This window comes from Perca flavescens, chromosome 14, assembly GCF_004354835.1.
Source record: "Perca flavescens isolate YP-PL-M2 chromosome 14, PFLA_1.0, whole genome shotgun sequence".
Taxonomy (NCBI): Eukaryota; Metazoa; Chordata; class Actinopteri; order Perciformes; family Percidae; genus Perca; species Perca flavescens.
The window spans coordinates 35,146,521-35,173,762 of NC_041344.1; the positions used below are offsets into that span (position 1 = coordinate 35,146,521).

The 27,242-nt window shown below is 41.0% G+C and overlaps 1 protein-coding gene across 1 annotated transcript in view; it reads left to right on the forward strand.

Moving 5' to 3' along the window:
* bag6l (BCL2 associated athanogene 6, like) overlaps positions 1–27,242 on the forward strand; it is a 70,157-nt gene that overhangs the window by 36,915 nt on the left and 6,000 nt on the right. The window contains exons 13-23 of the mRNA XM_028596659.1: positions 8,103–8,175; positions 8,736–9,013; positions 9,126–9,375; positions 10,108–10,280; positions 11,823–11,876; positions 11,990–12,092; positions 13,128–13,252; positions 14,494–14,628; positions 16,526–16,723; positions 18,056–18,163; positions 19,103–19,243. Of these exons, the coding sequence (XP_028452460.1) occupies positions 8,103–8,175; positions 8,736–9,013; positions 9,126–9,375; positions 10,108–10,280; positions 11,823–11,876; positions 11,990–12,092; positions 13,128–13,252; positions 14,494–14,628; positions 16,526–16,723; positions 18,056–18,163; positions 19,103–19,243 (1,638 nt within the window). The remainder of the gene's footprint in view (positions 1–8,102; positions 8,176–8,735; positions 9,014–9,125; positions 9,376–10,107; positions 10,281–11,822; positions 11,877–11,989; positions 12,093–13,127; positions 13,253–14,493; positions 14,629–16,525; positions 16,724–18,055; positions 18,164–19,102; positions 19,244–27,242) is intronic.

Here is a 27,242-nt window from a genome sequence, read left to right on the forward strand (position 1 = left end):
TAATCATTACAGTAATATTAGCTTGGTAGTAGTTATTGCATTCCAACCACCATTTTCTTCTTGACATGGAAAGCAGTGAATACATCACTCGCCTTTTCCTCCAGTCACCCTAGTGTGTTGGTGTATGTAAATGTTGGGAGGCATGGTTACACGTGATTTATCATACTTTTCTCTCATCAAAAATAAAATGCAAAAACCATAAATGCAGTAACAAAGAATAAACACACTACAAATTTGGAAAGCCCCCATGTTCTTCTTGAAGGGTACCTTATTTCAGTCCTTTTCTGTCCATCTGCTCCTTGTGTGTGTCTGAAAGTGTGTGTGTTTATCTCAGAGGAATGTCAGATGCTCCTCAAAAGAATGTGAGAGAGAGAGAGGTGGTGTGTCCTCTACAATTGTGAAGTGTATTCTGCTGTCACAGTCAGAGAATGTGCTCTGACATGTGCTGTGGTTGTCAGAGAAGAGATCAGTATCACTGCTGTCTTCTGAAAACATTTTAAACAGCAGGCTACAATACCAGTATGTGGCTTCTGGTTTTTCCTCCTTGGAAAAACTTCTTGTTTTTCTCCTCTCTCAATGTGTTGCAAACAGTGAGAAAAACTCCAGTTTTCCCCGATTGATTTCAGAGATAGCACAGAAACGCTGTCTGTCAGGCTGATCTCTGAATCGATTTCCCTTGTAGGTGACTCAGCAGAAGATCTGCTCATCACTTGTTGCAGGTTGTAGAAAAACCTGTCCTCCTCTTCTCCTCTGGAACCTTTTGTAGTGATGCGTGTATCCAGGTGACTCTCCCTGGAACCTTTCACTGCCCTGTGTCACTGGAAGGATCGCGATGGTCTCTGTCATCGTCTATTTGCCAATCCTTACTCCTGAAGTTGTTATCACCATGGAATCCCCAGGCTTGACACCTGGATTCTCATGGCCAAAAGAGCAGAAGAAAATTCTCACGCAATAACCTACCCTAACCTATCATTTTCCTTATACTGCCGTGGAAGAAAATAGGTGTTTTTTATTATGGGCCTCTCCCTACCTATTTATAAATAAAGAAAATCTTTAGAGCAAAATTCTTTAGAGCAGATCAGAATCAACAAAACAAAAACAATTACTATTGCATCCCCTTACACTACTGTGTCAAGATGATCCTTTTGATTACAGTTGAACTATCAATTTTGTCAATTTTGTTTTATGTGTTCTCACCTGAGCAGGTACAATTGTTAACTATTCTAGCACTTTGGTTATTCAAGGTCTTTTAAACTGGAGCTACAGTGATGTCACAACAAATGTTTCAAACATCTTTAGAAAAATCAACCTATACTGTATCTGAGGAAAAAATAAATTTTAACACTAAAATTATTTAACACTATTTATTTCCCTTGCTACTTTTCCCTACCATTATTAAACCCCTTATTTATCATTGCTACTATATCCCTCCTATTTGAGACATGACAAAGCTCATGACTCAAAAGCAATATAAATAATCTGTTTAATATTCTACTCCTTAACATTGTTCTAGGTTTTACAGCAAATCCTGTTTATCAGTAACAAAAGTTCAATAAATAATTTCTTTAGATGAAATTCATCTCAGTAAAGTGTTTCAACGTCAACATCAACTAATTGGTGACATAGCAACTCAAAAACTCAGAGTATGATATGAAATGTACTGCTTTTAGGATTAAATCTCATTTAAACCTTCATTTATCCAATATCACCATTAAACTAAGACGACTTACCCAAAATACATTGTTTATGTCCTTTTTTTTCTATAGTTTACAAACCAAAGTAACACTAATTACCATCTGCTAGTTCCAAGAATCATTACAAATTAAAGTGTTTAGCCTTATAAAGCACACCTAATCACTTCTAACTTGAACATCTATTTATCCAATTTGTTTACCTGTTATGGGAAACATATCACATAATATAATATTCAACAAGAATGTATATCAAAATCATTTCTTTAAACCAGAATTTCACTTGTACTCCTCATTAGCTTGTGTCTTATCTCTGTGTGGTGTGTGTGTGTGTGTGTCTCCTCCTCTGGCTGTCCTCTCAAAGAAAGAAGGATTTCTCCAGGGTACATACAAACACAGTTATTCTTTTTGTAATTTATGGCATCATTAATTAACAACTCAATGTATTTCTCACAAAGGTGTGTCAAGGTGTACAGCTTACCATCACCCAGAACTATACAACGATATTTACTGTCTTTTCTACTGGAACTCTGAGAAAAGAAAAATGTTAGACAAAACCACAGAGAATCAAAACCTTTAACATTCCCTGCAGAATGTTATTTTTAGCTATGGGAGACATTAGGTGCTCGAGCATGGACCTCACTGCATTTACTGCTTGAAAGTCCTGAATAAAACAAAACTTTAACATTTGTAATAAAAATGATTTTTCTCATTTATCTTACTTGAGAGAATAAGTTTACGTGCTAGAGAATCTAAACACGGAACTATAAACCCCATCCGTCAATTAAGAGTTAAAAACATGGTCGGATTTCTGTCGATTAGGCTACTTCCTGTTTTAGCGTGTACTGATGTATTCTGGGGCCTGTAGTCCGAACGCAGCTTGATGACTACAGGTTGACAATTTGTCTATCAATCCACATCACATTTGTGTGTTTTGTCCAGAGATTACGCTGTACCTGAAACAAAAAGTGGTGAAACATCAGTAGATAAAAATGTTGTTTTTACCGTGTGAATATGCCTGTCGTAGTCAAACGTTCACTGAATATCTGAACACTGTGAATACAAGGCATACGCTGTTGTTGTATAGGTTTTCTATAGTCTCCTTTCGATGGAGACAAATAAACACATTATCAATAGTGTCAGTCCAGTCAGTCAATTTTTACAAATAGTCACAAGGTGTTCTGGGTCTGTCTCCTCTTCTGTTGGAGACAAAGAAACATGAATGTGAGCTTTTGAGTTAGAATTTCCGAAAAACTTCTGTAGTTTATCAGTCAAGGTAACAGCCACTGGACTTGTGTATCCCAGTAGACAAAAGAAAACTCATGCTTGTCCTTAGATTTGTTCAAAAAAAACTTTTCCAACGTAATCTTCATCAGGGTCAAAAGGTGACAAAAGGAATGCATGTAATATTTGTGATTCCTTAAACTTAACTACAGGTGTCCCAATTTGTTTTACCGTAGTTAGGAGATTAACAGACTGACATGGTATGTGTTCCATTATAATTTGTAAACAAATGCGTACTTTTAGGCTGCAACAAAAATATGTCAGCCAAAGAGTGATTTTTATCAAGTCGTACAACTTTAAAGCCAGTGGGCAGAAAAATAAACATTCCTAAGACCCGTGGGTGAAAGAATGACTTAAATTTCAAATAGACATTTTCAAATCTCTGCCTAACAAATTTACAGGACACTCAGATGGAAGGGAGAAAGAAACAATGAACATTTTCCTTTCTTATCTAGTTCAGAATCCTAAGGATCTGAACACACACCTATCATAAGAATGGTGAACTTTCCTGCGATAACCACTCAATCATTTCTCTAAAGGAAAAAAACTAGTTTACCAGAGAGCTTCTGATTTGAAGAACAAAACTTCACTAAACCCAAATTATTGCTCCTGAATCAAATAAAAATCCAATTTTCTTCCCTTGTATAATTAATACCACGCTAGGCAATTTGTATACACATCAGACAAACACATTGAATAAATTGAGCTATTTCCCAAAAGTAATTTCTATTCAATGTGCAGTATTTGCATCTAATTTTATCTGTCTATTGTGTAGGGTGTGTTTGTAGCGTGAAAAAAGCATGTCTTCATTGCAAGCATGTGTATACGTATGTATGTCTGTATAAACATCTGGCAGTCCCAGCATCGGGGGAGACTGCAGAGCCAGTTTCATATTCACGAACGCTTATTGGTTGTCAGGTTTCATGCAGTCAGAGGCAGGGCTGATTACAGACGCTGCCTCAGTGAGGTCATTTTAGCCACACTGTAATTAACAAAAGTGGTTACGTCAGTTGCATCATTACGAGAAATTCTCAATCCGTCAGGTGTTGAGGTTAAACCAATGTTAAAAGTGCACATTAAATCACTACTAAACCAAATAAGTGGACATAATCATACACCAATAATTGTTTTTCCCATGTACAGGAGAGAGGAACAGAGAATTGTTCTCTTACTGTTTGACCTGCAACCCCAATTGACCAAATAGAATGACCAAATAATCTTCAGTGTCAAATCTTTAGTTCTAATAATCAAGTTATGTGAGTGGAACCCTTTTAACTTTACACTCAGTATTTTCTTCTAGGTTTCAGAAGATAACATAATAAAATAATTGTTTAACTGAATAGATTATTTTTCAGAACTTTCTAACCTATCAATTGTCCCTAATAGCAAAAACAAAAACAGTATCAGTGCAAAGCATTTCTTCATTGCATGAAGTAAGTGTGTGTGTGTCAGCACTACCTTCCTCATCAGCTGTTGGACTCAGTCAAACAGACGGACAGGTGTTGTTCTCTGTCTGAGGTGTTTTTTGCTTTTTCTTCGGGCAGGTACATACCCAATGTCCAAAGTCCTTGCAGTACGAGCACTGGTCTGGGTTGTAGGGCTGATCATTTTGCCCACGGTATCCCGCCTCGGCACTTCTCTGGCTTGACCACGTCCTTCGTGGTAGCAGCCTTTTTCGGGTCCGCGTTCCATATGTTGCCCACCAGCCTGTTGTAACATGCAGACAAACGCTTCAAACATGGTTTTCTCACGTACTCGTTGGTCTTTCCACCCGATGCAGGTGTGACGGATGCTGTCAGTCCTGTCCGATTGTTGAGTCTGTGTCCTCTTCGTCCCTCCGTTTCTCCAGCTCGTCTTCCTGATTTTTAGAGAAAGCTCAGAACATGGGCTTTGGTTAGAACTGATCAGGAGGTTATTGGTGCATGTGTGTTTTGCATTCTCTCCCTAAATCACTATTTTATCTATATTTTAAAGCATTCTTTGTTTTTCCTGTAGGCCTACTCAGTAGCTTTAAATCCTGTGTCTTAATTATTGATTTTCCCATTAATTTTCTTTCTACTTCTTCTAAAATCTTGCTTTAACATAGTCTTTGTACAAAAAGATCCGTTTCTCGGAAAGCCAAAGCTTTTTGAATAGTAGGCTATGACAGACATCGTAAACATTCCGGTCCATATTTATGAGTCATTCACCCACAATGGGTCCAGTTGCATCACTGGGAGGGGGAATTTCTTCTTCCATGATTGACCCTTGGACCTTCTAGTATACTATGTCTTGGTCGATGTGATCGTCACCACACCGCGAGGTTATTTGTTCGGGAAACTTACGTGAAAACCCGTGTACAGCCCTGCGGACAAAATCAACTTAATAGTCAAATAACTCAACCTATTTAGTATGTTTTGCCCTGTTGCAGTCTGTCTCTAAATAATCAAGAGGCTCTCCTAAAGTAACGTTACAACCCCGACCGTCCTGCAGGTTGTCCTTAAAGGGTCCAGAACTTGTTTAGAGTATCGTTACAACCCAGACCATCCCGCAGGTTATCCTTAAAGGGTCCAGAACTCATTTAGAGTATCGTTACAACCCCGACCGTCCTGCAGGTTGTCCTTAAAGGGTCCAGAACTCATTTAGAGTATCGTTACAACCCAGAACATCCCGCAGGTTGTCCTTAAAGGGTCCAGAACTTGTTTAGAGTATCGTTACAACCCCGACGGGGTCCTGCAGGTTGTCTTTTAAAGGGTCCAGAACTTGTTTAGAGTTTAGACTATTTGTTTTTGTTCGGGAAACTTGTATGAAAAACCCGGTGCGACCCTGCAGTCTTATCACCATATGAGAATTCAATCATAAATATGTCCGACGTTGTCCGTGTCTGCCAAAAGATGTCACTCATAACCCAGTTATATCTTTGTCCTATCTGACCCAAAAAAATACCCAGTTACTCACTTCCCAAAAGTCAGAATTAGTTTCATTTAGCCTATTCTCTTTTAGTTAAAGAGAATTATTTCACCAATTATTCATTACTTAATTCATTTAGCAATGGTTGCTTGTTTAGAATGTTTTGAACAAACCTTGAATTCACAATCCAATTGTAATTAATCAATTTTATCTTACCGTGCTGTTTGAAATCTCTTCCTGTTCGTTTTTGACGGAGTGGAAAACAGTCAAGAGCTCTCCGCGGTCCTAACCCTCTTCTCTCTGAAAAACCTTTTTAAGGTTAGAGGTATGAGGCAGGTGATTTTTGATCCCTGGATAGCCAGTCATCAGCGACTCACGGAGCTCTTTTTCTCTGTTAACTCAACCGTCCTGCTAGACAACACCAAATTGTGGTGGAAGTTTTCCTTGAAGCAGCAGCGTTAGTGATATTCATGATAAAATCAAAACGAATAACGACTGTTTGAGAATTAAACCAAAGTTTGGTCTTTGAGTATTTATTTACATTTGTAAATGCAGAGAAAACCGTTTCACAAGTACCACGGCACATCTGAAAGGGTCTTCTAACCTAAAGTCTAAACATCCATCCTTCATATAGTGAAAACCTCTGTTAAGCCACCCCTCTAAATGTATCTTTTAGCATGGCCATAGTTGAAGAGAGGACATCATTAACAGTCAGTTTGTCGATGCATTTACATAATCGATTCATCGACGAATCGTTCCAGCCCTAAAGTTAACTGTTCACACAATACAGTAACGTGAGCGTTTGTTGTTGTTGTTGTTTCCTGAAACTAACACAGCTTTGCAAGGCAAGGGGCATCTGGCGGAACATGTGGCGGTTATCCGGTGAATGAATTGATTCAGACTAGTGTCTAAGTGACTAATGTGAACAAGAATCTTTGAAATTTGTCCATTATTGAGCGAGAACGCTTTAACCAGCAACTGCGAACCGGGCTGCAATGTATTTCTATGAGGCAAATGTGTATCATCAATTTCAACCACTAAAAGTGCTTCATTTTGCTGCTGACAGGCTCAGATTATTATTCAGATTATTAGTGTCTGACAACATTTCTTACTCTTTGACAAAAAGATCTATCGAGTCTTTTTCCATAATGTTGTCAGACACAATAATGTGCATTGCCCATTAATGTTGCATTGCAACTTGTTTCTTACTTAATACTGGACCAGTCTCAAAGATTGTTGTTCCCATCAGTCACTTAGACACAAAAACATGGGAAAATAGGGTCCAGGTTGAAAAACAAAAACAAATTTAGCCTTTAATAAATGACTCAGAAGAACTAAGTTGTCAATAAATCTTCAATCGATCTACTAATCAACTTAGGGCGTTTTCACACATACCTCGTTTGGTCCGGACTTTCGGACTTTTTAGTTTAATCCGAACCAAAATTACAGGTGTGAAACCTCCCCCGGACCGCGGTCCGGATCAAAAGACCAAATTTTGGTCCGATAAAAAGAGGTGGTCTCGGTCCAGACCAAACTATGGTCCGGTTCGTTTATAGTGTGAAAGCATTTTTTGGATGGTTCGGACTTTTGGACCAAATACAAGAAGCTCTGGCAGGCTCTCCTTGTGTTACAAGACCGGGGAAGCTCCTTTAAGGTGCTTAGTGAGAGAGAGTGACGGTGAATGCGTTCAGAGAAGACAGCTGTTGGCTATCAGAGCAGAGAATACATCAGCAGTTTATTTGTTAAGTGGTAAATGTACAGCGTAGGTTTCAGTTTGTTTCTGAATAAATGCTCCAGAAAGAAAGTTCCCGTGTCTCGCTTTTCAACATCACAACAAAACAAAAAGGGCCGCGGCAGTAGGGGGAGAGCAGCAGTCAGTTGGAAAAACTCCGACACAGAGAGAGCATATGAGAGGACGAGGAAGCCCTTCAACAAACCAATCAGTTAGAAGTATCTGGAGACGTAGCTCACGTATGTGATGACGGCAGGACGTAGGTTTGTCACGTATAGATCTTTAGTGCGCTTGCAAAACTGCAGTGTGAAACCACAACTTACCGGATCAAATGTATACAATGTAACAAAAACATGAACCTTGGTCCGGACCTCGGTTCGGACTTTCATGTGTGAAAACGCCCTAATTGTTGCAGCTCTAGCTATGTCCTACAGTGTATAGTATAGTACAGATGAATAAAGCATTGTGCAATGAGTGTGCAGCTGCTTGTTGTTCTCTGTGAGCAGGGCACAGCCCCCTCCTCTCTCACCCAGATGATCAGCGGTCTGGTCGGACAGCTCCTGATGCCAGGCCAGCCAGGTGAGTGGCTAACGAGCTCAAATCCATCACCGTGACATTGACTTATTGTTGTTGTTTGTCCCATTATACTGTAGTTGTGTGGAAATGCACATGTAAAGTGCAGATTGATTTTGTAATATCTGTTCTGCATTACCACAAAATAATCCCCTAACTTTTACAGGAAATCAAATGTCAAACTACTCATTTTTAGAGCTAGACGGATAAATTGGCGAGGTCTATATTTACTTATTGCAGATATACTTTGACAAGTAGGTTACAAGACATTTCTCTACAGAATTGTCATACCAGGTTTGAGGTTATTTAGAAACTGCTTCTCCATCACAGTCTGTCCACCAGAGAGCATTGACAGGTTGATTATTTTGATTATTATTTTTTTTTCTAAATTGTTCTCGTCACAATTCATAAAGAATAAATAAATAAACTAAGGGATCCATATCAGGATTGTTAGTTAATGTTGATATCTAATTTTTGTAACTCTGAGTATCAATATCAGTATGACCTCAGAAATCCATCATCGGTCATGCTCTACTTATTTTGTGCTTTTTTTGTAACTCCTCCAGGTGATCCAATGCCTGCTTCCTTTTCGACCAGCTCTCAGTCCTCCTTCTCTACCTCCTCCTCGTCTGATTCCTCCACCCTGTCTCCTCCCCCTCCCTCCACCCACACCACCCGTACAACCTCCGTAGGCCAGCCAGCAGAGGGCAGTCCTGAGGGTAATCTGGCCCAGTTCCTGGGCTCTCTACTGGGAGGAGCAGAAGGATCTGGACCAGCTCCCTCCATCACTGTGACACTGCCAGGGGTGCCCGGCTTCTTCCAGGGCATGTCAGACTTCACACCGGTGCTTAAAAAATAGTCTTGATTTGTGCAGGTTTGTTTGCAGCTGAACGGAGCCATTACCTTGTTGAGTTTGTGGATTTAAATGTGTTTTGTTCTTTGTTGTTTTTGCCCAGCCCCCTGCCAGTGGTCCTGGTGCCCCAATCCCCCCTCAGTCCACCGCTACTGCCCCACCCCAGGCCGGCAGCGGTGCCAGCGGAGACTCCTTGAGCCCGGAGGTGTTCACCGGCATTGTGCAGGGAGTGCTGTCAACCATGATGAGCTCTCTGGGGGCACAGCAGGGCAGTGGAGAAAGCATCGCCCAGTTCATCCAGAGACTGTCCCAGAGCAGCAACCTGTTCACTCCTGGCTCTGGGGATGCTGTGGGTGAGTCACCAGGTTGTTCTCATGAAGCATTCATACAGCTAAGAAAAGTAAAGCACTGCACTGAATGTATGTATTCCACGTATTTGTTACTGTCAGCAGCACATTGACTGCCGCTTTAGAAGAGTGCTCTGGTCTAGTAGGGAGGAGGTCTGGGTGGATGTTTGGCTCCAAAAACACAGGGCTTTCAAGCTAGGGGAGCAGAGTTTGTGTCCCAGAAAAAGTTAAGGGGATACCACAAGACTTTCACCCAGGAATAGGGTGTTCGTGTCTCAGGACTACTACTTAGGGGGACCGGTATTTAACCCAAACTTTTTTTTTTTCTAATCTTAACAAGTCTTTTGGTGCCTTAACCTATCTGTGTATGACAGTCACCTTTTGTCAGCTAAACTCAACTGCAATGGCCCGCATTGGCTAAACCTAACTGTATTCTGACCAGTCGTCAAGTGACTGCCCGGTGGTCGCCTAATTTTCGTAGGATATCTTAAGATATTGTTGTGCATAAGTTTTCGTAAAATATCATACGAACCCGTATATGAAAATGCGTCGGAGTCACAAAACCGGAGAATGAATGTAACTGCAGCAGCTTTTAGTCAACACCAACCTGTTCAGTCCAAAACATTGAAAACCTATCAGCATCCTAACACGTTCTCAGAATTAATTCTTAATGAAGTTTACCAGTACACAGTTTCCCATGATAGTTGTTGATATACTGATAACTGTCTCTCATCCCAGCAGGATTCTTTGGCGAGCTGCTGTCCCTGTTGTGTCGGAGTCTCTCTATGGTGGACATGGTGTTGCTGCTTCATGGGAATGCCCAGCCTCTGAGCCACATTCAGCCCCAGCTCACGGATTTCTTCACCGAACACTACCTGCAGAGCAGAGAGCCCACTGATGCCAATATAGCTGTAAGTATTATAGAGAGAGTGTCGCTTGATTGTTCATGATACTATATATAGTGTTTCTCAAACTTTTTCCAACCAAGGACCATTTACCCAATAAAACAAAAACTCACGGACCACCTAACTGCCAAAATATTCCCCAAAACAATAGGCCTATCAACAGTATATTACAAATTAGAGCCAAATTTAAAGCCAAATAGCTTACTCATTTTCTCTGTTACCAACTTAAAGAGGAAGAATGGTGCTGCTTATGCTGAGACATCAGGGAAGCTATCAATCCATCTCGTCAGTTGAAAGTAACTGTAAACTTTATTCCTCAGTATTTCCGTTACACACATGTCACATTGATTATTTGTGATGTAAATTAGAGGCAGCATTGTCACAAAACGGTCGGCTTCATTGCAGAAGTCTGACAACACAGAAAAAACAGCCATTTCATATTATGATTTTATATATATATTGTGATAATATTAAAAACAACACATATGTGCTCCTCACTCGCTATATAGTCTTTGGAGTTGCTGGCAGACAGTTTGAGAAACACTGTTGTCACGGTATTACCACAACTCTGGGGAAACTTATCGTTACGTGTCTAGGGGCTTCCAAAGCTTGGCTGCCCGTGCATTTGAATATACAGAGCTAAACACTCGCTTTGCCAGGCTACAGGTTAAGTGCATGGGCCTACCTGTGCCTTGGCTCCGCTGCCACTTCACTCCGTCTTTCGACCAGCTCAGTCCTCGGTCTGGCGCTGATCAGCCTCGAGTCAATGCTACAGATCGTTCATTTGTAGACATTTAAGACGTGGACATTAACATTAACGACATTCAGAAACACGACTTCTTCCTCAACTGTTCTCACAGTCTCCTCAGCTTCCGCTTTTGTAAACACTGCAGCTGTGGGGTGGCCTCTAGTTCACCCAGTAAGAACGTTCGCCCCATGTTGGCTGAGTCATTTGCAGAGGCGCGGGTTTGAATCTGACCTGCTGCCCTTTGCTGCGTGTCATTCCCCATCCCATTTATCTCCCCCTTTCATGTCTATCCACTGTCACTGTCTAATAAAAGCAACAGCCCCAAAAAAAAAAAAACTAAAAAAAACAACACTGCAGCTGTGGTAATGCAGGTAAGCCACACCCACCTCAGCCTGGCAACCAATAGGAACAAAGGAACGTTTGTGCTGTGACATACTGTTTTTAATTTCTGTATATAAACTGTTTAAATTCCAAACATAATATTTTACCAAATCTACTCACGGACCAGCAGGGGTCTGCGGACCACTCTGAGGAATACTGCTTTATAACATTGGTCGGGACACAAGAAAACATACTTATTTAATTAGCTTTTGGCAAACTTATTAGTTATTGTCAAGTTTTTATGTCCAGTATTTCATCCTGTTTCATGGCACCCTGATGTGACACCTGTTTGCTAACTGTCCACACACATGCCTGGTTTCTCAGTTCTGATGTTGACGGTGTCGTGTACGGTTTGGACCTGTTGATTTGTTCATTGGATTTTTCACAGTCAAGACTTTGACACATTGTCCTCTCTGCAGACAGCAGCTGAGGAGCTAATCGACGGCCTGGAGGAGTACATCGCTGAGAGCTTTGTAAGGACAACCTCTTAACACACAGACCTCATGCGGACCGCTGCAGTCCATTTAATGTACTGTGTTGTGTGTAGTGATGGATAATAAGTCAGTTGTGTGTGATTTGTGTCTAGGCCACAGTGACAGTGCAAGAGGGAGTGGATATCATTCAGACCAACCTATCCTTCCTCAGACAGCAGCTCACACAGATTGCCTCACATATTCTGCACCACAATGGTAAGTTCAGTCAGAGGGGAAGTGAGTGGCTGATCACCCAACACCAGAGTTAGGGCCCATTCACACTAGAACATCTGATCCTGCGATTTGCTGCAGGGTTCGGGGCGGTGGGAGTGTCAATGGCCCGTTTGTGTTCTTTAACCCCTCAGTGTAGTGTGTGGACTTTATAGAATGGATGTATTAAATGAATGTAAATGGGAAGTTTTTCAATTTACCACAGACCTTGCAGCTCCCACATAGTGATTTTTCCTGACATTTGCCCTGCTGCTTTGGGTTTGACTTTCGCGGAAGCCGTGGGTCGTTGGGAGGGAATCGTTTGAAGGCTTGGACCCCGTCATAACTGCTTGCTGTTCTAGTTTACAATTATTCGGTGAGGTTGTTTATAGATCTCAACATTTCTGACCGCACTTGAAGGCAGCTTCATTTTCCAGAAGCGGAGCGTCTTGCCTGCCCGACTCGCAGATTTATTGTCTCTACAAGTAGGCTACTTGAAAGAACAATCTCTTGTTTATTTAGCTAGTATCTACCTTCCACTCCAAGCACTCCTCTAACCAAACTCCATTCCTTCTCTTTTCTGGAGTTGTCCGTAAAAAGGATCTGTGGTGTTGTATTATGTTTTTCCACCTCCAAGATGAATCTCTTGTCATCCGTGGTGTTGTAGAGGAGACATATACAATGTTGGTGGTTGGTGGTGTCTTTTGGTAAATTAACTGGATGCTCTCACTGTTTCACTTCCTGCCTGGCTGTCTGAACACCCCCTCCCCAAAAAAATTAATTAGTTTTATTGCAGAAATTAAAGGAAGTGACAGGATTACATTTTACTGGAAGTGTATTTCCTATGATTTCATGTGGCAAATAAATTGATTGATTACCTGAGGTGCTGTAATATAATTGACATTAAATGCTCCATATCATCTCTTCTGCTATACATTTTCCTGTCTGAACAGCCTCTCCTGCAGCTCCTAACAGGATACCTGCGATGTGAAAATGAACAGGGTGTGAGTGGTTCTCTGTCTTGGGTTTTTCTTGATGCAGATCACACCTTTGGCCCCCGTCTGCTGTTGCTGTGCACTCAGGGCCTGTTTGAGTGTCTGGCTCTGAACCTGTACTGCCTCGGTGGAGAACAGAGATCTCTGACTGCAGTCATCAACCACCGCATTGTTAGTAGGCATCATTTCTAACCACAGCATTAGGGCTGAACGATTTTTGAAAATAATGTAATTGCGATTGTTTTCAAAAATATTGCGATTGCAATTCAATATGCATTTATTTTTTAAGCTCTTTGTCTTCTGTATTATTCAACAAAAACTAGCAATAAATCATTGTATAGTATGAACAACACAAGATTAGATAGATTAAACAAACTGTTCTGTCCTGGAGGCCAGATCTGTATGTGATGATGAAATTAGGTGATGCATGAATTTATATGACTGACATCTTTTATTTAACTACTTCAGTCCCAGTAGTATATTGAGCACTGACCAAGCCTGGTGTAAACATTCATATGAAAGTCAGAAACAAATCACACTAAAGTGCAGATTTCAGAAATATAAAAACAAATATGGCTTTACCACACTTAGTAGTATTTAGTTATTATTATAGTATTTAATTATTATTTACATAGACATATGTAAACATGTGGATTGCACTTTTTAAACACTGTCTTCGAACTTTACTAGACGGTTAAATAAGTAAAAATAGGTGTATTTTCTTTTACTGCGCACAGAGAGAAGCTGCCTCCAGCCCCTCCCTCCCCTCATGAAGTTGCGTGCCGTGTGCATGACAGCGTCAACGACGCTGCACTAGCTCAGAGAGGCTATCGTTACGTTAGTAGTAGCATGCAGGTGTTGGCGTGGGATTACCTGTACTAATAAAACCGTTGAAACAACGTGGCCACGCTGCTGTGAAAGCTCCCCGAACATCATTTATCAGTCTGGTTGTTACCCCTCTCCGCGGCAGTCTCCTCCACTCCATATCTTTATAACAGAGCTAACCGCTAACTGGAACTAACCGCTAATCAGAGCTAATCGTTGCTAACCGAGCCTTCAGTTCTGCGTGCCTGTATTCATTATCTGCATGTATGGACTGGAGCCCGAATAAAACCCTTACAAGTTTTAAACTACAACTCAGAGTTGTTTGAGTTTGACAGAAATCTGCTCAAGGTACGGCGTAGCGTTAGCGTGCTGAGTTGATGCTTTCTCTGCGGAGTGCAGACTGATATGCTCTCGTGAGTCACGTGACCAAATCGCAGCCTTTGTGATTAGGAAATCGCGTTTTAACATATCGCGATATTATCGCAAATGCAATTAATCGTTCAGCCCTACACAACATGGTGCTTCCCTCATGGGATCCAAGTCAACTGCTGGATGTTAACTGCGTGTTACTGTGTGTGTTTGTGTAGAGGAGGATGTCTGCAGAAGTCAATCCCAGTCTGGTCAACTGGCTTACCAGTATGATGTCTATGAGGCTGCATGTCATATTAGAGCACAATCCAGTTACTGAGGACCAAATCCAGCACTACATCATCTATACACAGGTAATACACATTAGTGAGCTACACCTGCTGGACACACTGCACAAAGGCACAGGGTGGATTTAAAAAAAAGTTTGTTTATCCAGAAATATCTCCACCCGCCTCTAAAACTACAGTGTCTTCTTTAGATTTTGTTACAAAAAACTGGATCAGGTAAATCATTGTTGTTTTAAAATGTTGATCAGATACACGGCACCGGTGCCTTAACGACCGTTATCTACCGGACCGAATAGCAACGCGGATTTCGGTGCCTTATTTAGGTGGCAACTGAAATGCCTGCGCTTCTCTCTGATGCTCCGAAAACGGACGTTAGAGGGAACTGAAATATCGCCGCACGGGACGCTAGTTAATACTACACCTGACAGCAGCTAACGTTAGCCTACCGTTAGCTAGCAGCTGGAGTAAACAGAGTTAAAAACAACACAGATGTTGCGTTCACTTAAAAACAAAGTTGTTGTAAAATACCCTTTTCCCATGCAGTGGTTGTTTTTGTCGTTTAACAGGAATTTACTAGTGAAATAAGTTATTGTTATTAAATTTTTAATAAATCATTTAATTTTGACCCTGTGGCCTTAGCAATAAACAAGCCATTCTTTAATGTCACCGACTGTCGTTTTGGGCTCCTTTTTTTTTTTTTTTTTTTTTTTGTAGATCAACTTTTTATTGTTAAAACTTTTTTATATATTTTTGAACAGACAAATACAATTCATATACTGTATGTATATATATATATATATATACCCTTTTAGCACTGGGAAAATGTTGTGTTTTCCCTTTATTTTCTTCTGGGGGGAATGATGTGTCACCTTTTTCAGCCCTTCTGAGTTTGCAGGTATGTGACCGACATGGTCCTCTGTTCTTCAACATCGGTAGTCCCCTCCTCCCCCGTCTGGTACAGCTGCGTCTCGTCATCATAGAATACTCTAGCTAGCTAGTTGTAGCTTTGTGGGGAACGGGGTCTGGAGGAGGATCTTGTTCTGCTTTAACACCATTTTTCCATTTCAAAATAATCTTTTCACTTCTGCAGGACTATGTGGTGGTAGTCTTGGTCAAAGTATACTCATCTCCCCAGGCCTTGAACAGTGTCTTTTCTTAGACAACTCCTTTTTGCTCCACATTAAAATATAACCGGGCCAAGTAAATCCTTTTTTGGTGGAATTGTTATCTTAGGCTGCCATTTAGGGTGATGACGTCACCGGAAGAGAATATTCAAGATTCATATGAAAAAGTACTGTTAAGGAGGGCTACCACCAACAATTATGGTCCGTTCACACAAAGACTCAATAGCTGGGACAGCAATAGGCTGTCAGTTACTTTCATAATACATATAATACTTATAATCTTTCAATAAATTATTCAGATTTTAGTTGCTGTCCTCTCCTGAACAGTTTTTTGGTCATACAGATAATGGGAAATAGATAAAGTTTGGAGTAGAGATGGCCCGATACCATTTTTTGCTTACCGATTCTGATACCTGAACTTGCGTATCGGCCGATACAGAGTAGCCATCCGATACCAGTGTGTCGTATATTTTATTATGTTTTAACAACTGTATACTTCTATCCCTGTATGGATGTGATATTATTTATATCTTTGTTGTCAGTCTGGCTCAGGTTAAACTCTTTGTGAAACATGAACAAACACAAACGATGAATGCCACCGAACTTTCTTTTACTCTTTATTATGTGGTATCGGATCGGTGCATAAACTCCAGTACTTCCCAATACTGATACCAGCGTTTTAGGCAGTATCTGCCCCGAGACCGGGGTACGCTTTCAAACTTTGATGACCTTTCTGTCTGTTAGATTCACCAACTCTGACCACATACTGTACAGTTGGAGTCAACATGTTCTGTAGCTGCTGCTGCAGTGTAATAGGGACCACTCCACCCCTCTTTCAGGCGGAGGAAGGTTTGTCTCCAGCTCCAGGCACCACAGCAGAGGACACCACGGCTTCATCAGGAGACAGTGGAGAGAGGGAAGCGTCTCCCAGAGGGAACACTGCCTCATCAGGGGATTCTCAGCGTCCTGCTGGGGCCCCGACAGGACGGGAGCAGGCAACCCCTGAGCTGGAGCCATGGGCAGCAGCTGTTCCACCTGTAAGGAATGCGCTTTTCACAGTCATGTTTATTATATTGAAATAACACGGCTGCCAAGCAGTCCATCACTCCTCTATTCCTGCACAGGTTAACGTTTGCAAACCGGCATTCACAAAGCTCAGAACAGTAGCTAACCTGCTGATTTGACCTGACCCCTACCTGTATTTAAACCCGACTGTTAGTATGTGTCGACAGGGATCACCCTGCTTCCCAGCATTGTATGCATGATGTTCTTTCCACTAGCAGTTATGAGTTTCTCTTCGCTGGCGACCCTCCTACAACCACGATGGCTACTCCTGATTGGACGAACGCTTCACTCGTGGGCTGTTTGCTCCCGGATCTCAAAAGGACCAACGTGGCGGCTCATTTGTAAACTTTATTATACAAAAATAGTTTACCGAAATGTGTTTCTCAAAACATTTTATGCGAGAAATAGGCTATGCAGCTACTTAATCTGTCTTCATTTTAGAGTTTTTCAGAGGCAGCAAGTCAAGCTGGACGCCCTTGATTCGCTCCCGGATTTCAAAACCAACCAACATGGCGGCTCGTGTGGAAAGAATGTGAAATGTGTTTCTGAAAACATTTTGTGTGAGAAATAATCTGCAGTTGTTGAATCTGTCTTCATTTTATATCGACAACGGTCACTTAAAAAGTTTTTTGTGAGTTTATGAGAGGCAGCGAGTGGAGCTGGACGCCTTTTGATTTGCATAAAGTAGTCTGGACTTCATGCAAATGAGGCGGGGGCAACTCAACTTTCAGCTTCTCAAAGTTGCCGTGATGCTCCCAGAATGGGAAGCCTGGAAATGATGCTGCCAGAGAACACGCATCATCAGAGCCACTTGTCACAAGCGTAACAGTGACGTCTCTGATTGGTGGAGCTCACTGTTACCATAGAAATATTTTCGCCACCTGCGAACCCGTGAACAGCTATATTGAGCTGCTACCACTGAAGTCTGTGATCGTTTCTGTACAGAGTCTTTACCTTTTGACTTTCTTGCAGTTTTCTAAATGTTCTTTTGCACCGAATCAAATGTTTTATGATGCTCATGAGTCATCTTGTAGCTGGTTGACTTGGTTCCAGGCTTAAAACTCTTTATATAAGCATTTAATGAAACCAAATGTAACGAAATGGAGATATTGAATAGGCAAAATCACTTCCGGAACCAGAACCATTTCAAAAGTGGGTGCTCACTGTTGAGCTCTATTGCTTTGATGTTAAAAAGTGCCATAGAAATAAACATGCCTTGTCATGCCTACACTGTAAATAACTGGCATATTTGAGCAACGTGATCATCAGTTTGTTGGATTTTGACTGTGTAATGTCTTGGTCAGGAATGGGTTCCCATCATCAGACACGACATGCTGTCTCAGAGGAAGATCAGAAACCAGCCGCCGCTGTCTGACGGCTACCTGCACGGGATGCCCGCCAAGAGGAGGAAGGTGAGCCGTGCACGTCATCAGTGTCTCACTGAGCACTAGACTGTGAGAAACTGCCAGCCTGGTTTCGTCCTCATTGTCAGGTTTGAGCTCTGTTCAAACTCTGAAGAAATGAGGCGACTTGTTGACTATAGCAATAGAACAGAGTTGATGCTGTAACACATTGTGACGATATCTCTGTCCTGGACAAGCAGAGATGCCAAAGGTTACTTTTTAAAGGGAACTTTGTATTTTTTCAACCTGTTTTCCAAAAGTGTTGTGTCTTAGGGCGTTTTCACACCTATAGTTTGTATGCAGTCTGTTTGTGTGTAAGCTGCAACAGTTTGCTGCTCTGCTGCATCTCAGATTGCAAAGCACAGTTAACTACAGGAGACATTAGCTCAGACTTGTGGAGTACACAGTTGCTGCATGCTCATCTGCCCAAACGTCCAAACCAACTCTAGTGTGATTCAACCGCACTAAACGAAGCAGGTGTGAAGGAGTCCTAAGTGACTGATGGGAACCTGATTTGGAATTGGTCCAGTATTGAGCAAGATAGTGGTGGAACAAGCTGCAATGCAAAGTTAATGGACAATTGCGCACCTTCAATTTCCATCCACTTAAAGTGCTGTTTTGGCCACTGACAGACTCAGATTATTATTCTAAGTGTCTGACAACATTATGGTAAGGATCCCTACAGAGATAGAGCTTTTAGTTAAAGAGAAAGGTCCTTTTAGTTTAACATGAAACAGCCCTGAGATCCCCATCACCAGACCCACCAGACTCCATGCCCGGGCACAGTACGGAGCGATCACACTAGTCAAACGAACCAGACAATAGGGTCAAACGTGTTCAGGCACAGTTTAACTGTTAGTATGCCATTAGACACCAATGCATGGGAAAATAGGCTCCCGTTAAGAGTGTTTGTTTTCAGGAGAGTCACAGAAGTGTTTCTGTCCTTAGACAACCCAGTGTGAAGGACCACACCTGTCCCTGTCTGACGCAGTGAGTCGAGCTGCCCGCGCTGCAGGAGCCCTGCCCGTCACCGCCCCAAACTGCCTGCAGGGGGAGCTGGAGAGGCTGCAGGAAGCATACACCAAACAGGTAAATGCACTGTTGCTAAACTCATTCAGGCTAGGATTATGTTAGTCATCGTCATCGTTCATTGTCATGTAGCTTCAAACTCAGGTTAAGGATTGATGGGCACTATTAGCAGAGAGTAGAAACTAGGGCTGCACAATTAATCACAATATCCAAGTCGTAGGGGGGGCACAATATTTGTTAAAGGCAAAGTATGTTGTTGAATGAAGTATTGTGGTGCTGCAGAGGCATCCTGGCCTCCAAACCGTATCCTACAGACTTAAAGAAAAACCTTTGCTTGGTACGGACCCTCGTAAAAATCACACTATAATCATTTTAATTTCCTTTAATTTTACAAACCCCAATTCCAATGAAGTTGGGACGTTGTGTAAAACAGAATACAATGATCTGCAAATCCTTTTTAACCTATATTCAATAGACTACACTACACAGACAAGCTATTTAATGTTCAAACTGATAAACTTGAACTGAATTTGGTGCCTGCAACAAAAGCTGGGATGGGCCTGTTCACCACTGCGTTATTACTGTGTTACATTACCTTATCTTTTAATCACACTCAATAAGACACTTATTGTTGAAGCTTTGTAGGTGGAATTCTTTCCCATTCTTGCTTGATGTACGACTTAAATTGCTCAACAGTCCGGGGTCTCCGTTGTCGTATTTTGTGCTTCATAATTCGCCACACATTTTTAACGGGAGACAGGTCTGGACTGCAGGCAGGCCAGTCTAGTACCTTCACTCTTTTACTACGAAGCCACACTGTTGTAACACATGCAGAATGTGGCTTAGCATTGTCTTGCTGAAATAAGCAGGTCCGTCCCTGAAAAAGACTTTGCTTGGATGGCAGCATATGTTGCTCCAAAACCTGTATTTACCTTTTAAGCATTAATGGTGCCTTCACATATGTGCAAGTTACCCATGCCATGGGCACTAACACCCCCCTATAGCATCACTAACACCCCCCTATAGCATCTTTTGAACTTAGTGCTAATAACAATCTGAATGGTCCTTTTCCTTTTTTGGCCCCGAGGACATGACGTCCATGATTCCCAAAAACTATTTGTCTATACTCGTCAGACCATAGCACACTTTTCCACTTTGCTTCAGTCCATTTCAGATGAGCTCGGGCCCAGAGAATCCAGCACCTTTTCTGGGTGTTTTTGATAAATGGCTTTGGCTTTGCATGGTAGAGTTTTAACTTGCACTTGTAGATGTAGTTGTAGATGTAGTGACCAATGGGGTTGGGTACCGAAACCCGGTTCCACTATGGTTCCTATGCAACAGGTAGGAATCGGACCGGATTAGAACGCAAATTTCGGTTCCTCATTTCGGTTCCACTTAATGTGTCGACTGAAATATTTTCCCTCTGTCGCTCCGAAAAGGATGTAAAAATATCCCCCTTTCTCTGTAGTCTACCGTTAGCTAGCTACCGTAAATGTAGGCTACTTTTAAAATGCCATATTTTCCCTCTGGGCTCACCAAAACGGACGTAAAAGCATATTAACCATTCATTGCACGTGATCGCTAGTAAACATGTTACATCTTTGATGTTACTTTTCAGTTTTTCAAGAATTGGTTTAGGAATCTGAATCGTTTTAAAAGTACCGGTTCGGAATCGTAAAAATCCAAACGATACCCAACCCTAGTGACCAACTGTGTTAACTGACAATGGTTCTCCAAAGTGTTCCTGAGCCAGAGATGTTCACAAGTCATTTTTTGGAAGTTCAAGTCAAGTCTCAAGTCTTTTACCACGAGTCCAAGTCAAGTCTCAAGTCTCTGGCCATCTGATCTGTCCCATAAATCTTATGAATTCAAAGCATGTCCAGAATCAGTTGTAGGATAACTTTATGGGGTCTACTTAACACATCCCTCTAGCCCTCGGTAGATAATATCGCGATATGTTAAAACGTGATTTCCTAATCACAAAGGCTGCGATTTGGTCACGTGACTCACGAGAGCATATCAGTCTGCACTCCGCAGAGAAAGCATCAACTCAGCACGCTAACGCTACGCCGTATCTTGAGCAGATTTCTGTCACTCAAACAACTCTGAGTTGTAGTTTAAAACTTGTAAGGGTTTTATTCGGGCTCCAGTCCATACATGCAGATAATGAATACAGGCACGCAGAACTGAAGGCTCTGTTAGCAACGATTAGCTCTGATTAGCGGTTAGTTCCAGTTAGCGGTTAGCTCTGTTATAAAGATATGGAGTGGAGGAGACTGCCGCGGAGAGGGGAAACAACCAGACTGATAAATGATGTTCGGGGAGCTTTCACAGCAGCGTGGCCACGTTGTTTCAATGGTTTTATTAGTACAGGTAATCCCACGCCAACACCTGCATGCTACTACTAACGTAACGATAGCCTCTCTGAGCTAGTGCAGCGTCGTTGACGCTGTCATGCACACGGCACGCAACTTCATGAGGGGAGGAGGGGCTGGAAGCAGCTCCTCTCTGTGCGCAATAAAAAATACACCTATGTATATATTTTTACTTATTTAACTGTCTAGTAAAGTTCAAAGACAGTGTTTAAAAAGTGCAATCCACATATTTACATATGTCTATGTAAATAATAATTAAATCTAAATACTACTAAGTGTGGTAAAGCCACATTTGTTTTTATATATCTGCAATCTGCACTTTAGTGTGATTTGTTTCTGACTTTCATATGAATGTTTACACCAGGCTTGGTCAGTGCTCAATATACTACTGGGACTGAAGTAGTTAAATAAAAGATGTCAGTCATATAAATTCATGCATCACCTAATTTCATCATCACATACAGACCTGGCCTCCAGGAATATGGAGGAAATATTTATTCATAATTCAAATTGAAAGTCCAAAGAGAAATTGAAAGTCCAAAGAAAAAACAAAGCGAGATGAAATTAAAAATATATATATATAGATATATATATATATATATATATATATATATATATTTTTTTTTTATTTTCCATTTGGCTTTGGCTTTGGAATTTAATATTTGGCTTTTGAATTTCAATTTATCATTGGCTTTTAATTTTCATTTAATATTTGGCTTTTGAATTTCAATTTAAAGGAACACGCCGACTTATTGGGAATTCAGCTTATTCACCGTAACCCCCAGAGTAAGATAAGTCGATACATACCCTTCTCATCTCCGTGCGTGCTGTAATGCTGTCTGATGGCTCCAGCGGCATCAGGCCATCACAGAACATGCAGGTGAATGGTTCCAGCAATCCTACTGCTCCGAATAAGTGACAAAATAACACCAATATGTTCCTATTTACATGTTGTGATTTATAGAGTCACAGCGTGTACAAAAAACAATGTAACATGAGACACAGCCATCTTCTAACTGTAAACAAACCGGGAACTATATTCTCATGTTACGTTGTTTTTTGTACACGCTGTGACTATACAAATCACAACATGTAAATAGGAATATGTTGGCGTTATTTTGTCACTTTTGTCACAATTTGGAGCAGTAGGCTAGTTGGAACCAGTTACCTGCAGGATCAGCGTTACAGCACGCAAGGAGATGAGAAGGGTATGTATGGACTTGTCTTACTCTGGGGGTTACGGTGAATAAGCTTAATTCCCAATAAGTCGGCGTATTCCTTTAACATTGGCTTTTAATTTTCATTTAATATTTGGATTTTGAATTTCCATTTAACATTGCCTTTTCATTTGGACTTGACACATGTCAATGTAAATGAGAAGGTGTGGCCCAAAGGCTGGTGGGAGGGTCTGAAACCAAAGGAGTGCAGAGCCACCTTATGAACAACAGGGGGAGCTGACTGTTGGGGAGGACCTATCTGCAGCTTCACCACCAAGCTGGCTTGGCCTCTTGTTTCACATGATAGAAAATGATGATGTAGGCTAAACACAAACGACTTTTCATGCAACAACCGTGAAGTTTTCATGTAGTTACTATAATTGTGACCTTGTTAGTGAGGACTAGATTAGGACTGGATTTAAAGCTGATTCTGGTTCCCAACTGCACCCCAGGTGTGTGTGTGTTTAAAACACAACTCAGACAACTTCTCTCTTTTGATTTTTTATTTAATTAGGCAACAGTAGAAACATGGGTGTGGGTAGCTCTGCTACGTGTGTTTGTGTGTGGTCAGATCTTGAGGACAGACACACGCACACAATCTCAACCGGATCGTCATCGTCCGAACTGCGACCTCTCCTTTTTCTTTCTCTCACTTTTTTCTCCGGGTGGTGTGCGCGGTGTGAGGTGCGTGTCTTTTGGGTCGAGTCCGAGTCAAGTCTGAAGTCAGCTGTTTGTGCAACTTAAGTGCGACTCGAGGCCGAGTCTCAGACTCGAGTCCCCATCTCTGTCCTGAGCCCACATGGTAATATCCTTTACACAGAGACTCGGACTTGAGTCAAACAGCTGACTTCAGACTTGACTTGCGACCCAAAAGACTTCAGACTAGACTTGAGCTTCGAGACTCGTCAACAACCTGTTTTCATGCAATTACTGCTTCTGAAATCTAGATATATTCATGTATTTCTATTTTCTTTTATTGGCGCATATACGTTGGGGAAACGTATGACGAGCTGCATGTCCCCTGCCCTTTGCCATAATGTGCGTTATGCCTTATTGGGCACACTCACATATCAAAGAATATGTTGACACCAAGTCCTCTCGGAGTTGTGCCTTTTGTCATTAGTTTAGCTTTCAATAACTTGGTAAACAGTGGCAGTAAGCCAACAGCTAGATGCAAGGTGTGTGGACCAAGATAAATGATGCATGCAACGTGGAATTTCATCAGGCATCTCCAAACGCTCCCAGATAGGTCAGTCACTGGATAATATGATAGAGACGTTACATTTAGCATATATCGTCACAGGTAACAAGCTAACCATTGCTAAGTGTTGTGCTAATGCTGGGAACAGGTAAATTGTATCTTTATAGTTAGTAGTTGCTGAAGCTCAGACATCCATGGCGCACAGGAGGCAGGACGCACCGACCCATCTCCCCCCGTTTCACTACTGTGGGTTCAGCTTTACAGTTATCACACATAACGTTACACAGCTAATGAACAGTTCAACAGACATAACACAATGTGCATCTCACATAACATGTTCACTCACTATGACCACTACTACTGTCATTACTAAACATTGTGCCAAAATATCAACAATAATGTCGCCGTCAGTGGACTTATTTGCTAACTAACCTTAGGAAAAATCCAGCACATAGACGGTACCTTAGAGTAACATTACATAAAACAGGTGATTTAACGTCCCTGCTCATTTACATATATCTACTCTAGTCTACTACAACGGGGGGGCAAAGGCAGAGGGACCGCAGGGTTAGCTAATGTTAGCTGTTCCCAGACAGCTGAGATGGTTTTGCCTTTTTTTTGCTCACCAAACGCTGCTGCCATCTTTACTCGCGCTGAGTTTTTAAATTCCAGTGACTTGCCTCCCTGACTGGCTTCGGGAGGGGCAGATGTGCGCATGCGCGTGTCATTCAGAACACAAGACAAAATAAGAGTGTTCTTGCAAAACAACATGGCAAAATAATCGTTTTTTCTCGATTATACTATTTTGGTGATCATTGGGAGCCAAAATCGAAATTCAATTAATTGCAAAGCCCTACTGTCTTTGACAGATTTTTTTTTGAGTGAAAGAGACGTTAACTTTAGCATATATTGTCATAGGTAACAAGCTAACCATTGCTAAGTTTTGTGCTAATGCTGGGAACAGGCAGATTGTATCTTTATAGTTGTATCCATATGATGTGACAGACTTAGGTTAATATTTCACCAGGTCCGAGGGCTAGAGGGATGTGTTAAGTAGAGCCCATAAAGTTCTCCTACAACTGATTTTGATACTGAACTGTATAGATGGTAGCTATAGGACATGCTTTGAATTCATAAGATGTAATAATACAGTGTTAGGGACAGATCAGATGGCCAGAGTCTTGAGACTTGACTTGGACTTCCAAAAAATGACTTGTGAACATCTGTGCCTTTACATCATGTTGTGGGTTTTTAATGCAGTACTGCCTGAAGGATCGAAGGTCACGGGCATTCCATGTTGGTGTTCGCTGATGTGCAGAAATCTCTCTAGATTCTCTGAATCTTTTAATAATAATATTGACTGTAGATGATGAAATCCCTAAGTTCCTTGCAATGTACATTCTTAAACTGTTGGGACTATTTGCTCACGCAGTTGTTCACAAAGTGGTGAACCTCGCCCCATCCCTGCTTTTAACCCGATCATGACCAATTAACCTGTTCCCCTGTGGAATGTTCTAAATGGGTGTTTTTGTTGCCCCTGTCTAGGCCTGCATGATTTGGGGAAAAATATGAATCACGATTTTTTTTAGCTTAGAATTGATATCACGATTATCTGCCATGATTTCTTTCTCACGAAATGTAATGTTTATTGCACACATGAACCATGACAAAACAAAACAAATTGGCAGTACCAAACAGATTTTTTTTTGGCACCTTATAGCACATTGCACATCACCACAAGCCTGTAAACACAAAGGCTTTAATGAATAAATATATATACATACTGGCCATTTAAGTATAGTGGGCTACCAAAAATAGGGATATGTGAGAGATATATATATATATATATATATATATATATATATATATCTATATATATCTATATAAGGTGTGTCCAAAAGTTTGGACACACCTTCTCATTCAATGCGTTTCCTTTTTATTTTCATAACTATTTACATTGTAGATTCTCACTGAAGGCATCAAAACTATGAATGAACACATGTGGAATTATGTACTTAACAAAAAAGTGTGAAATAACTGAAAACATGTCTTATATTTTAGATTCTTCAAAGTAGCCACCCTTTACTTTTTTATTAATAAGGGAAAAAATTCCACTAATTAACCCTGACAAAGCACACCTGTGAAGTGAAAACCATTTCAGGTGACTACCTCATGAAGCTCATTGAGAGAACACCAAGGGTTTGCAGAGTTATCAAAAAAAGCAAAGGGTGGCTACTTTGAAGAATCTAAAATATAAGACATGTTTTCAGTTATTTCACACTTTTTTGTTCAGTACATAATTCCATATGTGTTCATTCATAGTTTTGATGCCTTCAGTGAGAATCTACAATGTAAATAGTCATGAAAATAAAGAAACACATTGAATTAGAAGGTATGTCCAAACTTTTGGCCTGTACTGTGTATGTGTGTAGGTATATGTGTGTGTATGTATGTATGTATATATATATATATATATATATATATATATATATATATATATATATATATATAAACAAACTAAATACAAACTAAATATGGCCCTGATACAGGCTCTATCTGAACTCCTTGAACATGTCTTTACGTAATTACATTAAGTCAATCAACATGCTGCAGCTACAGCTTCAGTCTCTAGAGAAATGGAGTTTGTCAATTGCCAATTTAAGTACAGTATCAAAAACAGAATGATTTCTTAGCACACACTTGTATCACAAATAACTATTTAGTTGTTTATTTGTAGTAGTAGTAGTATGTCCTACAGTTCAAGGGCTAACTTGGTGAAACACACACACACACACCAACTCACCAATTAACACATGTAGCTTATGGCCATACAAACTTGCAAAATAATCCACTTGCTGCACTTCTGCCTGGACTACAGTCTGCACTGTCTTGTACATAGCTGGCAGTGCAACGTATGAAAAATAGTTGCGGGAGGGTATTGAGTAGGGCTGTAGCGATACACTAATCTCACAATACGATACACGATATTCAGCTCACGATACGATATATATCACGATATTCAGCCAACGATACGATTCGATATATTTCGATACACTTACATCATTTTCTGAAAAATTTAAAGGGGGCCGAGTGATTTTGTTGACATCTTGTGAGTGTTCCATTTACTTGGATTTAATTAATTGAACTGAAAACATCAATTACACAATATATGTCTCTGACTGGACAGAGTCTACAGCAGGGATCATCAACTACATTTTTTTCAGAATTTTTCTAAGCACTCTGGCGGCTGGACTTTCAAATAAAGA